This window comes from Nymphaea colorata, chromosome 10 (assembly GCF_008831285.2).
Source record: "Nymphaea colorata isolate Beijing-Zhang1983 chromosome 10, ASM883128v2, whole genome shotgun sequence".
NCBI classification, from domain to species: domain Eukaryota; kingdom Viridiplantae; phylum Streptophyta; class Magnoliopsida; order Nymphaeales; family Nymphaeaceae; genus Nymphaea; species Nymphaea colorata.
The window spans coordinates 18,329,083-18,344,747 of NC_045147.1; the positions used below are offsets into that span (position 1 = coordinate 18,329,083).

The 15,665-nt window shown below is 38.5% G+C and overlaps 1 protein-coding gene across 1 annotated transcript; it reads right to left on the reverse strand.

Moving 5' to 3' along the window:
• Window positions 1-764: 764 nt before the first annotated feature.
• On the reverse strand, window positions 765-5,839 carry LOC116262340 (1,4-dihydroxy-2-naphthoyl-CoA thioesterase 1). The gene is made up of 3 exons (XM_031641618.2): window positions 5,296-5,839; window positions 4,952-5,143; window positions 765-3,539 (listed from the first exon to the last, which is right to left on the reverse strand). Exons 1-3 carry the CDS (start codon window positions 5,422-5,424, stop codon window positions 3,387-3,389), a joined length of 474 nt encoding a protein of 157 aa, XP_031497478.1. The 5' UTR covers window positions 5,425-5,839; the 3' UTR covers window positions 765-3,386.
• Window positions 5,840-15,665: the final 9,826 nt, after the last annotated feature.

Below are 15,665 nucleotides of genomic sequence, written 5' to 3' on the forward strand. Positions count from 1 at the left end.
TCTTCATGCATTTATGCAAACTATTGTTGATCAGGCATTCAGAAGGTTAGCAGTGTCAATGGAGAATCTGTCAAAAGTTGCATCAGAAGAAGTTCCTGGGACCTTGTCTTCACTTAAGCTTTCTGGCTTGGAGATTAACGATCTTACACAACAACTTAGTGGCCTTAGGTAAGGGTGGTTTCCTTATGGTTGGCAACTTCTTTTCTGTAAATCATTGTTTATGAAATGATCGTTTGTTTTATCCATTACTGAAGACAAAGATTGACTGGGAAGAAAGGAAGAAATCAACGGGGCAGTCTCTAGGGAAAATGAAGATTCCATAATGAACTAGCTTTTTATGTTACAATCTATCTGACAGGTCATTTGCTTTGATATGCTGATATAAAAAATGATGCTGCAGCTGAATGCTTGTCCACCCTATGTAATAGAAAAGCAATCATTACGGTATGCCTCATTACAGAGAGAAGGAAAGAATAAGTTAGTACTGTAAGCTGTAACTGAAAAATTGTAGCGCAGCTGCAGCCTTCTTGTAGCAGATATGAATTGAGAACTAGTTCTGGCATGTGTACCATCTTTTGACATCAAATGTTGAATTTGAATCCAAAATCACCAAGTCCATGATACTCAGTTGAATCCTGGCTGTGAAGGAAGATTATCTCTTGCTAGATGGATGTTATATATATATATATATATAGGCAAGAGCATCATTCTTCAAACCCTGTGGGTCTTCTGCACCTATATGGCATCTTATGTTAGATGATGTCAAACATTAGCAAGGCATATGTCAAATCTTCTTTTGTTAGACCATTTGACTTAGCTTACATGAATATATGATAGAAGATGTCGTTTGCTAAGGCATTTACAGGATGGTTTTGTCTTTTTTAGGTTATTTGCTTTGATCTTGTGCCGTGATTTTAAGGATGCTTTTACTGGTGCTACCTTATTTCTGTACATAGTACATATCATGCAAAATGTACATAATAAAGTTCTGAGGTTTCTTCTGATGTAACCTTAGTGGTGTTACCATTTTAGAGTGCATAGTTGTAGAGGAGAATCTTGGCTAACAAACAAAAAAGTGGGTAGAGAGAATTCTCCCTCTACTCTATCTCAACACCACAAGGAAGCATAGCACCACAGGAATCGAACAGTAGGCATGCCTCATCTTGTGCCTGCTGCCCAACCAGCCATATTATCCTTCTTGGGCCAAAAGATGGAGAGAGAGAGAGAGAGTTCTTTTTACCACACATTTGCAACGAAGTAGCTTAGTCATTATTGTTTCCTGTTCTGTTGCTCTGTGCAATACCAAGTCAACTGAGTTGGCTCCTTAGAACATCTTTTACAACTGTGCATCAATGGTTGTTCCTTTTTCTTCGTCTAGTTTGATAAAATGTATCTTACAGTTTTTAAGGTATCACTTTGGGGACCTTTATGTTAGTCTAGTTTAGATTTTCGATACTGCTAATTCTAGGAAGTTGTGGGTTGCAGTTTGCCATTGGCCTCTCTTTTTCGTTCTTTAACATTGTAAGTTTTTTATCCAGCCCTCTCTTCTTTCTTTCTGCTAATCTCATTCTGGTATGATTTATTCACATTTTTGCCCCATCTTTCTCTAAAATCTCTCTCTTTATATTCCAAATATAATCTGTTTGATGCTCCTGAGAACCCTGGCGAGACTAGCTATGCTAGTTCCGGTTGGACTACCCCTTGCAGAGTTGCAGGTTTGTCCTTTGCATTCATAATAATGGGCACTGCAGATCACCTGTTAGGATTATAGGAATGGTTGTCCCAAAACTCAAGCAATTCTTCTGTGTCAATATAAATAAATATCCTGCATCGTATCTTGCTTTTTTCTGAATGAATGTTTTCTTCCCACTTTTAGGTGTTGGAAATGATCCTGACTGGGAAATCATTTCTTGCTTCAGGTGCATTTGGAACTAGTCCCTTTCTTACTTCAGAATTTGCATTTATAACTAGTCCAAGAGTGAATGTTCCCAATCTTGCCAAATTTGGTTCATTTACTAGTCTCATTGGTGGATGTCACATTAGCATGTATATACCTGAGTTAGGAACATAGATCAGGTTGCCTCCGGGATGACCAAGTGAAAGGCTGAGATTGCTGGACGATCGTCCAGAGGGTGACCTGATCCGTGTTACTGTTTTAGGCTATGGGGATTGCAGAGGTGCCGAGTGCACTATATGGGTACCAACCTGGATCATAGGCGCTCCTCCTAGCTCAGCCTGTGTGTTGTTAGGGAAGTACTTGCGCTATGTGATGACATATCCTGTTAATATATTATCTCACGCCCATTCAAATGAATATGGGTGAATAATTTGATGTTCCGAGGAGAAGAGTTGAACTTCATGTCATTGAGTTATCACCTTATCAAACGCATTTGATGTTTAAAACATTCGGTATACTTAGTTCAGCTATAACTGTCCAATTGATTAATGCCAACCTACCATTTTCCAGCCTATTAAATGATCAGTTGCTACATCTTGTTTTGCTTGTTTCTCCTCAAACTTCTCTCCTTTTTCTTCTTCCACAAAATGTCGGCCTTTCTTTTTCTGGCCATTGGGCCATTTTTTAGTTCCTAATGGATGGCCTTAAATAGAAAAGGCAATCCATGAACTGAGCCTAAGCCCATCTGCTGCTGAACAAATTGATTCAAGTGAAGTGTCGAAGTATGCATCATTGTAATTATTAAAACATTTACTGATCGTTGGTCCTCCCTGACCTGAATTTCTGGCTCCGCCACTGGTGGGTTGCATGTAACAATGCCGGAAGCTGTTGCTATGGTTGCCTTTGATAACAAGAACTTTTTGTGGAAGGTACATTTTAGAAAAAGTTGTTCTTACCATTTATCAATTGAACCTGTATGGTCTTGCCAAATTTTCTTTCCGAAGTTTTAGGTCAAGCATGTTTCTTGGAAAATTTTCAGGAAAAAGCTCTTCTGAAAAGTTTTCAGGGCCATCAAATGCCTGAAAATTTGGTGTTAATATGGTTTTGTGGTGCGCGAAGTCGTCCTCTTTTGTTTGAAGTCTACAACCAATTCCTGGAAATTTATCAATGTTGATGGCTGTAAGCAGCCATGTTCAAGTACCATTCTCAACTCCCAAGTGACAAGTGCATCGTGAACAATGGAGAACCGTTATTTTAACTGTTACCAACTACCAAGCTGTCTCATTTCCATTTTTGAGGGAAAAAAAAAAATTAATGCAGCTATCACATTGGATTCTGTTGCTGCCTTCGGTTCTTTGCTATGAAATTTTTTGCAGCACATATTTCCTTGCCATTTCGTAAACTAGTAATGCAGCGCCATCTTATTTTCATTTGAACAAACATACCGCGCGCGCGCGCACGCGAGAGAGAGAGAGGGAGAGGGAGAGATCTACAATTTGGCATACTTTTTCAATTTAGTTGCAGCATCACGTGCATTTTCTGGAATTGGTAGGCTGATCAAGAGAGTGACTGTTGATGTGGAGATGAGGACGCTTCTCTCCTGCGTCAAAGGGTCGATCTTCCACAGTTGTACAATCCACACCTTGACATTATCAAGCACAGAAAAAAGTTGTCTCAGTACAGGCCGTCACATGATCTGTAACATGGCATACTACAACTATTAAACTCCTTACTGCTTCAACTGTGAAGGCCTGTGAAATCCAAAATGAAAAATGAATTTGATGACTCCTCATCTCAATTGGTTCGAGGTTATCTCTGATTATTTGAGTTATTTTCTTAAGCTTGTCTCCAAATTTTTTGCTAGTATTTAAAACAGCCATTATTTGGTTTACGGCTAAAAGTCTGATAGTCAATTTGATGATTTTGATACTGTTTCCATGCGGTATGATCTCAATGCCAAAAGCCCCCTTCACACACACACACACACACACACACACACACACATATATATATATATATATATATATATATATATATATATATATCTCCAAACACACTATTGTTGTTGGATTGCTAGAATATTTATAGCTTAGGTTGTTCTTGTTAAGAAAAGCCAGTCTGCGCATTGGGCTAACCTTGTCAAGGGTCAACGGCAATTGAAATACCCACTCTTTTATGACGTTCAGCTATTAGAAGAGTATCATTTTAAAATTTCATGATTTTTCATATCAATTTGCAAAAAAGTACTTAATTATCAATAATTGTATTGGTCTTTCTTGGTGTACAGATGATACAAACACGTATAAACACGTATGATCTTGTGATCATGGGTTTTTATTTTAGATAGATAACTTAGTCGCTAACACTACTTTTGAATTAAAAGGAGCCCAAGTTTGGACGTAGCTTTCAACCCTATAAATAGAGAAATGGAGGGAGATTTCGACCTCCTCTCACTCCAATGGTGGGGTTCCCTCCCGCAAAAACAGTTGCCACAATTGTGCAGCTTGCCGACCAACGATATGGTCTCTCAAGAAATTACCATTATTATTAAAAATATAGTCTCAAAATAATTTAAAATTTTACAGTTTTCTTTTAAAACACGACCATCGAGACATAAGCAATTACGTCACTGGATATCCATATCTTGACCAAACGCATGACTTGAAAGCCTCTTGCCAGGGAAGTAGTTCTTCATTTGAAAACAAAGACTATTTCCTCAGAGGTGGACCAAAATGGGCGTCTGGTTATCTCAGATCTCGTCAGATTTGACAGGTTATCTCACATCCATAAATTCGGTAATCGATAACCTTTTTTACGGTCTCAAATCAGACATTTCGCCGGCGGATGTAAGAGAAGAACACAAAAATTGTTTGCCAATTCAAAGATGCTGGATTGCTTCGACATTTGTGAGTACCATCACTGCCCATTATTTGGTATGTTACCGACTTCTTTTAGTTCATGAGTTCTCTTATCTTGGTGCCATGGCAATCCGCACACACAGAAATATATGCAGACAGATGAAGGAGAGGGTAGGGGGGCGTGAGGAAGACGGACCTGAACTCGGTTGCCCTTGTTGAGAGGGGTGGCTTCTGCCTCGACGAGGTCTCCTAAGTTGGCAGGCTTCAGGTGGTTGATGCTCAGCTGAACTCCGGCCACCCGCTGGAACCCCGACGAGAGGTGTGCCCCCATGCTCGCCAGCGCCTCCGCTATCAAAGCCGATACTCCGCCGTGCATCACCTTGAACGGCTGCTCTCCAGTTCCAGTATTCCATCCCAGAATCAATGGACAAAGGAGAAAAAGGAAAAAAAAAAAAAATCTCAGGATTCAAGAAGAATAGGAGGAAGAAATCCGGAGGCAAAGAAAGATGCAGAGACAGAGGAAAAGCAAAAGAAGCACACCTGGCAGCAGGTCTCCCCGACCTTCAACCGGCCGCTGACCTTTTCCCGGGAGACGATGTCGATCTCGAAGCCCATGGAGTGCAGGGGTGGGTCGAGCTCGGCGGTCTTGCTTTCCGGCTTCTCTGCCATGGCTGTTCGTTCCCCCTCGCCCTGATGTTTTAGCCTCAGAGCCGCTTCTTATCGTCGTTGACGAGATGGAAGAGGTGGGGGAATACAGGAAGGCCTTTGGTTGTTGTTGCTGCCCCTCGTGGAAACGACGCACCTACCCAGACCCAACCCATTCACACTTTTGCCCAATATGCTGTCCGGGAATATTGGTAAATTTAGGTCACATCAATTGGAAAGTAGAGCTGCTACTATTTACAGCTGTATAGGAATCGAACCAATTATCAGAAATAGAACCAATTATGCTACTGCCTTTGAATTAACCACGCTTGAGCAAAAACTGTAGAACTAGAAGGTCACTCGGTTCATTAAAATTAAGTAACTAAAAAAAAGGGAGCAGAGGAGAAGTCGGGATTCACGTAGCGTGGTCTGGACCGATCTTTATTCTGGGGCAACATTCGAAGGCATCGGGGAAATGGAAGAGAGCCCGTTCCTGCGGAAGCCATATAGACGCAGTTTTTGTGGCTGAAAAGTGTCCCGTAAGTCCGTAGTCCGCTACACCCGGTGGGATATAGCATGGGGCAAAACTATAGTTTCACAACTTTTTTTTTTTTTTTTTTTTTTTAAACTGTTGGCACCATCAGCTTATTTATATATTGATAATGGAGCCTTCAATTATCTATGGTGCCTCTCAATCATTTTCGAAGAATTTAAATTTTTTAACTTAGTGCACTTCAACCAAAAATATTTGGCTGCGTCTGATGCTTATGTTATACTTATCTTGTTTGACATTAAACTTGAATTTTTTTTTTTTTTTATGGCGGTGTGGTTAGACTTATCCTATTATAAATTAATAGTAAAATAGTTTTTTTCTTTCAAAAATTTATCATAAACGAGCTGTACAGCCATTCTACTGGATGAAAATAAAAATAATTGGGTTCAAAAGATTGACACCAGCTCCAAATGTAGCACGCGTGTGAAGTAGGTAGGGGCACGTGAAAAAATTGGGTGTCACATTTCCCTTGGACACTTTTTCCATACAAGAGCAGCAAGTGGGTCATCTACGCACGGCAATCCGTATTCTATTCAGAATTGAGATTGGTTACACGCACAGTAATGAATATTATATATATATGTATTATATGTATATATATTGAAATTAACTTGCTGCCAGATGCTATTAGATAGCTAAATATTTAAAATCTGTCGGTAATGATATTATGAACCATTAGTAAAAGTATCATAAATTTGTAAGTTGTAACCGTGTTTTAAGTCTGATTTCTCCATTCATCTAGGTAAATAGTGAAAGCACATGAGTTGTCACAGTAAGGATTTTGAAAATACTCGTCGGTCATTCCATTGGATGTCCTTTTTGTTTTGTTTTTTTCGTTCCGCCCTTGACCCCATGTCGGCCAATGTCCGGAAAAGCCTGAATTCATCGTCCCCAGCCGCAGCTCAGTCTCTGAACCTTGTAGCAGAGAGTGGGGAGGAGGTGCCAGCGCTTCTGCTTCATCCAACTTTAAACAAGGGCAAAGGCCTGAACACGACGCTTTACCATCTTATAATTATGAAGCGCGTTTCCCTTTACAATCTTCAAAATCAATGTGATCTCCTAGTGGGAGGTGACACGGATCGGTTTTCATCAGAAGCACGACGCAAAGCTAATCTACTGTTTAGACTTTCTGATCAATACCGCATAATCTGGATCCAATGAAATTAAACGCGATCTTGACAAGCGCGTCTTTCTTTTCCTGTCACTTTCTATCAGATCCAATATGCTGTTTTTGGATTAAACGTTTTCTGCAATAGCTTTATGATACAAGATTAGGATGGTTTATATGTGAGGTAATCGACCCGATTAGCGGCGTCCAGAGGTGTAACGCAACCAGGTGGCAGTGTGGTTCACATTTAAGGGGTATGAGGTTTGAATTGTACGACTGTTGTCACGTTTCAATGCCTTATTCCTCTTCGCTGCAAACAGTGGCAAACATGATACTCAAGTTGAAGGGTGTACCATATATCCATCAAAACAAGCCAGAACTTGGAAGCATAAAGGTATGGTCTTGCGAGTTTTATGCTGACAGCTGGTTCCCCTATTAAAGGAATTTGACCCGCTTATGAAATGGAAGTTGTTTATTAGATTTGATCGGCCCATTAATTTAATTTAAGCTGTAAATGATTGAGATTCCTGATCTGTTTTATGAAAACCTTAGTCTCATTTCTTTTCTTGGCATCGCTTATCGAGTGTGATCATTTGGCATCTATCTCCAGATCAAGATGCTGATCTCCAAATTAAATACAGAAATTGGTCTTTGTCCTTGGTCATCCGGTAAAAAATTTGTACAGGGAGCTTTTTTTTTTTTTGATGCGCGCATCTACACCCCTATAATGTCCTATGATGGATCAGTTTCATAGTTTATGAAATAAGTTGGTACTGCCCTCCTATGTACGTGCAGTCATTTTCTGATGATGTTGGCTCCTCAGAAGCGTTGCAAAGAAGATTTCCGCCTATTAATGGCAGAGACGTACTTGAATCTTCTGGTGCAAGCCTGCCAGACCTTGCAGATATTTAATCTAGTTATTATATGCACTACCTACAAGCTTAGTTCACTAGTGGAATGTAAATTAATCAGTACTCTTTCGGCTGGGGCTGCAAAGGGGTCGCATTGGTTTGGGCATCTTATTCCATAGAGATTGGATTATTTCCAGGAAACATGAGAACATGAATTTGTTTCCATCGGATTCACATATGGTATCTAGATTTGGGTCCGAATCTGAACTTGGAACTAGTTCAGAACCAACTTAAATTACAAACCAACTGCACACTGTTGGTCTTTTTATTGGATCATACATAGTTCTTCTCAATTTCTATTCTAGTAGATTCTCTGATCTGATTATAACTTCATTTACATGAACCTATTAGGTCCAATTTCAGTTTTTAACATTGCATTTTGGGTTCAAATATCTATTCACTAGGAGCTAGCTCATTTGACAAAAGCTACATTATGTTCTTTGAACACGTGCTCCCAAAGTGCATGTTTGAGAAACATCGTATTCTTATGTCAAGAAATATAGTTAATTTGATTCTGTCCAAACACAATTGTTAAGAGCAAAATTTATAGTCACATTTAATGTTTCTTAAAACAAAAAGATGTGCTAGTCAAGTATATGTACAAGAAACATGTGTTCGAAGAACACAATGTTCTTCGTATCAGGCAACCTAGAATTTGCTCTAAAGACTGTGTGGCAGATTCATCGACATTTAGTTTTAGTGTTCCATGAATTTGCTTTAATATTTGAGGTAGATTCGGAAAACACATACAAAGTGTTTCAACTGCCAAACGATCCCTTAAGAGCTTGTTTGACAAATCAAACAGTTTGTACAAGAAACATGTGTTCGAAAAACACAATGTTCTTCATATCAGGCAACCTAGAATTTGCTCTAAAGACTGTGTGGCAGATTCGTCGACACTTAGTTTTAGTGTTCCATGAATTTGCTTTAATATTTGAGGTAGATTCGAGAAACACATACAAAGTGTTCCAACTGCCAAACGATCCCTTAAGAGCTTGTTTGACAAATGAAATAGTTTGTACAAGACACATGTGTTCGAAGAACACAATGTTCTTCGTATCAGGCAACCTAGAATTTGCTCTAAAAACTGTGTGGCAGATTCATCGACACTTAGTTTTAGTGTTCCATGAATTTGCTTTAATATTTGAGGTAGATTCGAGAAACACATGCAAGGTATTCTAACTACCAAACGATCCCTTAAGAGCTTGTTTGACAAATGAAACAGTTTGTACAAGACACATGTGTTCGAAGAACATAATGTTCTTCGTATCAGGCAACCTAGAATTTGCTCTAAAGACTGTGTGGCAGATTCATCGACACTTAGTTTTAATGTTCCATGAATTTGCTCTAATATTTGAGGTAGATTCGGGAAACACATACAAAGTGTTCCAACTGCCAAACGATTCCTTAAGAGCATGTTTGACAAATGAAACAGTTTGTACAAGAAACATGTGTTCGAAGAACACAATGTTCTTCGTATCAGGCAACCTAGAATTTGCTGTAAAGACTGTGTGGAAGATTCATCGACACTTAGTTTTAGTGTTCCATGAATTTGCTCTAATATTTGAGGTAGATTCATGAAACACATACAGAGTGTTCCAACTACCAAACAATCCCTTAAGAGCTTGTTTGACAAATGAAACAGTTTGTACTTATTCTATGAATCTGACTTAAAAGTTAGGCCAGACGAATAGAACACTTTTCAAGGTGTTCCATGCATCTGTCTTTCACGGATTTGGTGTATGAATTGGGTCTGCAAAAGAAATTAATCTTCCAGCTTCATGATATAGAACCATCGACTAGCTGGTCCAGTTTGACAAAAACTGCAAGACTACTGTGGCTGTGGATAGGCCTGATGCTTTTGTCCTCCTGATGGAACTGCAGACATTCTTTCCATATTTTACGAGAAAAAGTTTGTTCTTAAAGGACTAATTCTCTTTCCATTTGGCTTAATTAACCATAAGTACTCGTTTTAAATATGATTAGTTGAGGAATTAGTGAATGAGAATATGCTGTTTAATCATGTTTGCATAGATAATTATCACATATTATGGAATCTGTCTGCTGAGAAAGTAAACATGGACTAATTTTGTGAAGCAAATTTCGTTTCAGACATAAAACATGGGAGTCTAAATGGTTCAGAAACGGATAATTTGAATTCTTTAAAAAGCAGATTCGGTTGAATTTAGTGCATGAAGAACACAAGAAAAATAGCAAAACCATATCCTAACTATTTACATCCCCACATGAACGCTGCCGGCATATTAGGTCCTTGTTAAGATCAGCTGCAAAAGAAAGAAAACCGAATCATCAGGTAGTTCATCTGTCATTTTCCTTTGGAGAACTCATCGTAGAGTGTTTGACGTTTTAATGTAAATGAATCGTAGGAATGAACTCAAGTGTACTCCAAAATCGCTTGGCCGAGAACCAAAACCTCCTACACTTTCCCCAAAGATAAACTCAGTGTACTTCAATGCACAATTTTTTTATAACAGAAAAATATGTGGTTAATTTTCGACCTGGTTTAGCTTATGTTGTAAAAGGTATATCAAGGGTCATACCTGTATCGTAAATTTATTTGTTAAATTAAAAACAAAAAATAGAAAAATAGAGAAAAATAAAAATGAAAAAAATCAAGAAAAAATGTGTTTTAATAAAAAAACTTGTTATACATAATGACAAACTTTACGTTTCATGAACATTTGTAAGTCATTGATATCATATGACAAACAAGATGATTTAACACATCAAAAGGCACACAATCACAACCTAATGAATGGAACGGATTAGGAGAGATAAGGATATAACATAACACGATCTACATCATAGTAATAAATAAGTCATAAGGTCCCTAACACGTCAAGAAATATATTTTAATTGTTATACATTATATTACAAGATGATCATAAAATTTTTAATTATATCTATACAAATAAGAAATGAAAGCACTTCCGATTCTAGTTCATAATCTTCATCATCTTTGTTCTCATTTTCCTCTTCATAAAATCGAACACCTTCACAGACATGATACAATATTCTCTCCTTCATTAACACTTGTTGTTGCTTCGGCTTCAATATTGAAGCATTGATGATGATCATCATCAAATAATGTTGTTAGTTCTTTCTCAACCCATGGTTCCAACACATGTAAATTGTCCAAGCTCATACGATCAAACTGAAATGTGTGCTTTCTTGTTAATATTTTTTGGTAATACCTATGTTAAATAAGATAAAAGTTGTTAATATATAAAGCAAATATATGCTACAATACTGACTAAACTACCCTATATTAAGTTGCAACACGAATTTGTATCAACAGCCCGCTGTATTAGTACAAAAACAAAGTTATTTAACCTTACGATCGAGCTAATTCCTTGTTTTCTGTGGGTATGTTGAAAAATGCTACAATTCCTTTTTTCATCCGGTCGCACTGAATGTCTTCCTGAAGATTTTAATTGCAAAAGTTTTAAGGTTTGCATGACCAGTCCCAAATCTATTCCACTACAAATCTAAACAACAAATAAACGCAATCCTATATAAAACAGCAAATAGATAACAAATGCAAAGACAGATAAAATTTTCAGTGTAATTACATGGACACTTAGTCATCATGTTTCGAATGGTTGTATATTGACCATTTCTTCCTCTTCCATTTGTTTTTACATCTTCTTTTGCTGTATAGCATTAATCATACCCATATAATGTTGATGCACAAATGGAACAAAGGCTTCTCTGAATCTCTAGTTTACTTATGAGTATAAGGAGCCTCATTGCCGTATTGGTGAAGGCTGAAATTTTCTCAAAATATTCACATTTGTTATAATTTTGATATGAGAAAACTCAAACGCCATTTTTTTTGTTTGAAAGAAAAAGGAGTACCAACGCAGGAAGCTACAACGGAAGATCTGATCCCAATAATTGAGCCGCGTATTGGCTCATCGCTTCTGCAATTTTGGGCAACGCACTAAAAATTGTATAGAATAGTTTTACATGCACCACTGCCAATTTTCTCAGCTTCCACATTTATGTACTTTTTTTTTATGATAAGAACCTTGTTATCTGAGAGTGTACATTCACCGTTGCCTATACTTAAGGGGAAAGCCAGAATTTTTTCATGAGGCAAGCCAAAGGGGGCAGGGCCCATGCAGACCCTACCTTGCCTCCGCCTTACCTGTACCAATGAAATCTTTGGCAACTCAACCTTACCCCCTCAGAGCTCTCTCCATTGCTTCAACCTTGTGGCAAAGGGCAAACACTTCAGTATTAAACCCTATAAGATGGATCAGCTCGCCATGTATAAGAACAAAGTTCGCTCCAAATTTTTTCTACTCGATCTTCTCAATCTGTCATTAAGCCTGTGGAGATAGAAAAAACTACAATCTTTATATTGCTAGAAAAAACTACAACCTTTATATTGCCTGAAATCATCACAGGAATTCATTAAGAGTTGGAATAGATTTGCAGCACCAGTCATATATAGCATAAATGACAGATCCTAGAAAGCACTAGCGGAGCCAGAAATTTTTTCTGGTCGGGGCACTCATTCAATACCTTTAATTTCTTTGGACTACTTATATGTATAACAATCAAATATATCAAAACATTAACATATATATTAAACTAATTTTATGAGGCTGTTGTGGGCAGTATGTGACTACACCAGTGAAAGGAGAAGAGAAGAGAATCATTCAAAGTGAAAAAGAACTACATTATTGAAGCGACTGCCGAACCATGTGGAACTTCTGTTTCTAATGCTTTAAACAATCACCATACCATGAAGATGTTTCAAAAGATTAATAAAAGGTGAAGGGACGGAAAGACAAGCAAACGATCACATTAATGGCCGTAAACCTTGACTCCCCACATAATTAAAACCAAAAAGCAAAAGGAGAGGGCTGTTTTGATATGTGATCAAGAAAAACCCACACACCTAATGCGTGTTATGTTCTAGATTATCAGCAGTGATGAGACAGCTGGTGCACAACCTAATGCTGCTTGCTGGGGAGCACCTCTCTCTCACATGTAAATATATACTTCATAATATGAGGATCCTTAATCTTTGTCTACATTCGAGTATTATATAATCATCAAGGTCTGTGGAAGTACAGCTGTTTCCATTCCTGGACATGGTCCGCACACAAGATTTAATATATTCATGTTCTATTTAAAATGTTAAAGATCCTTTAAAGTTAGATATACTTTTATAAAAATAATTAAAGATGATGTTGAGGGCAGAATCCAAGGCCACACATAGTGCTCGTACAAAACATAGTGCAGACCCCAAGTGTACCGTGCAGAGTAAGGTGTCCTTTCAACTTTAGTGCAATTTGGATGAAACCAATCGATGGAGGTCATGGACCTGCCTTACTATATGCCCGTTTCTCTGCTTATATAAGAAGAATATATGTTGGTTTAGATGCACCAATAAATAAGAGAACGCGTGATAAGAAAAAAAGAAGGTATAAACTATGCAAGAAAGCTGGCTCTTTACTTTATTTGTCTTCTACTTTGCTTTCCGCGGGAATAATTGGCTTGGTATGTGAAAACTTGGCATCCAGTGCCCTGCCCAAGGGTTTGGAGTCTTTGGACGAAAGAGAAACTGCTTGTGCCTAACTTAGGCCAACCCTGCTTTCCTAAATTTGAGTCCCCATGTATTCACGATTAGTTGATGTTGAGCGTGCTCAAAAGAGATTTAGGAAGAAAAGGCGATGATTAAGAAAGATGCTAGTCCGGTTTGTGATGCACCAAGTAATAGAAAAAACTTTTGGGGTTATGGAGAAGTTAAAAAGGGAAAGCAAGAAAAAAGGGAAATTCAAAAGCTTAGATTTCACGCGGTAGCGGCAATACTACGAACGTGAGCGTGCCGGAGACCTGCGTAGGCGACCGTCCGCGGCTTGTCACGACCATGACCATGACCATGACCTAACAGCTAATTAATGGCGGTCAATCGTGGCCTCCCCACGCAGCATCTGCCACAGTTCCAGGAGATTAAAAGCTCTCTGATTTCTCTCTGGATCGTTAGCTAGTGGGAAGTGGACGCGATTCGAGTGCTACACTTTTGAAGTACTGCCGATGCCTGGCCGTAACCTTCTTTGTTCTCTTACATTCTTGAAAGATGGTCTGACGCCAATGGGCATGCAAATCAGTATTCACAGGTGCTCAGCGCAGCCATTTATGAGAGAATTAGTTCTTCGCACGAGCAACCAATTCTGCGCAGCTCTTTCATGATCACCAGGCACCTTGTCAATGAAGTTGAAAATTGACATTGCTTTTTTTCACGTCATACAAATAAAGGAACAAGTATGTGTTTAAGTATTCGCAGGTGTATACACGCAAAATTATTTGGGACTGATTGTTTGAACTTCTCTTTTCTCTCTCTCTCTCTTTCTCTTTTGAATTTGTAAAATATCCCAGGAAAGAATTTTCTCCATCACTTTGAGATAATTTTACTTACATATATAAGTATATATATAGGAATTGAATGGTGACTATAAGAAGCCCACTTATAAAATCAGGTCTATATGATCCAACAAAAAGAACAGTTAAGAAAAAACAATAAAAAAAAGTGGTGGACATTTTTATTATCTAATATTAGTTTACATTTTTTTCTTGCTTTTCTTCAACCATCCATCTCCTTAGTTAAACAGCTCTGTGATGACTCTAAATAGCTAGAGTCATCAATCACTCTTATATGTATATATAAAGTCTAATATTCTCTCCTCATAAAAATGATTCACTCCTAAAGAAAAATGGTTTGTATTTGAGAGGTATCAGCTTACAATTTCAGTACTTGTCGAAATCTGATTACTTTTCAAGAATTATTGGAGAATAAAACTCCGAAACTTGTAGTTTTCATAGGCCCAGCCTCAACACTGGGCTCTTTCCAGCCGCTGCCCAACTAGTCAGTGGACGATCCGGAGGCACCGGCCAAAGGCGGTATTAATAAATAAGAGCAGCTGGCCGCGCTCAGGATTCAAATCTTTCAAGAAACTCGACTCGTTTTCCTTTCTCCCCTTTTAAACTGCTCAACTTTTGCTTTATGGATACATGACAGCTGCCCTTTGCAACGCACCAAACGATTTTCCATGTAAAATAAGGAATCAAAGCCTACTGCTAGTGCCGTATTTGATGGCGTACACGAAAATAAATTCATTTTTTTAATTAACAAAATGAGAGGTCTTCTAGTCTCCAGTGTTTCAATCCAAGTTAGGAAAGCGAAGAATCAGAAGGCACCCAGTACGCCATATATATTTGACCACTAAAGAAAAAGTAAAGAAGAAAAAAGGAGAAGGAGAAGAAGAACCCATTTGTGTCAATCACAAGATGCACGACGCTGAAGTCGCGGTTGTGGTAATGGAAATCAATGCTGACCCTTCGTATAGACAATAGATAGTCAGGGAATCTAATTTGGTTTCACTCCTTCTCTCCCCACCAAAGCTCTGCTATAAATAAGTGCCCGAGGCATTCATTGTTGGTAGCAAGCAGTCCACAAAGAGAGTAAGCAGTCGATAAGCTGAGAGAGAGAGAGAAAACATGGCAGGAAAGGGCAGGCCATTGAGAGAGAGAAACTCCTACTCTTCTCTGCCTGAGAAATCAATCTGGTTCATGCTCAACATATTCAAGATCCCTGGAGCCAAGCGCCGGAATGCCAAGTATGGCCGGGAGGAGGCAACGAAGGTGAAGGCAGCGCCGC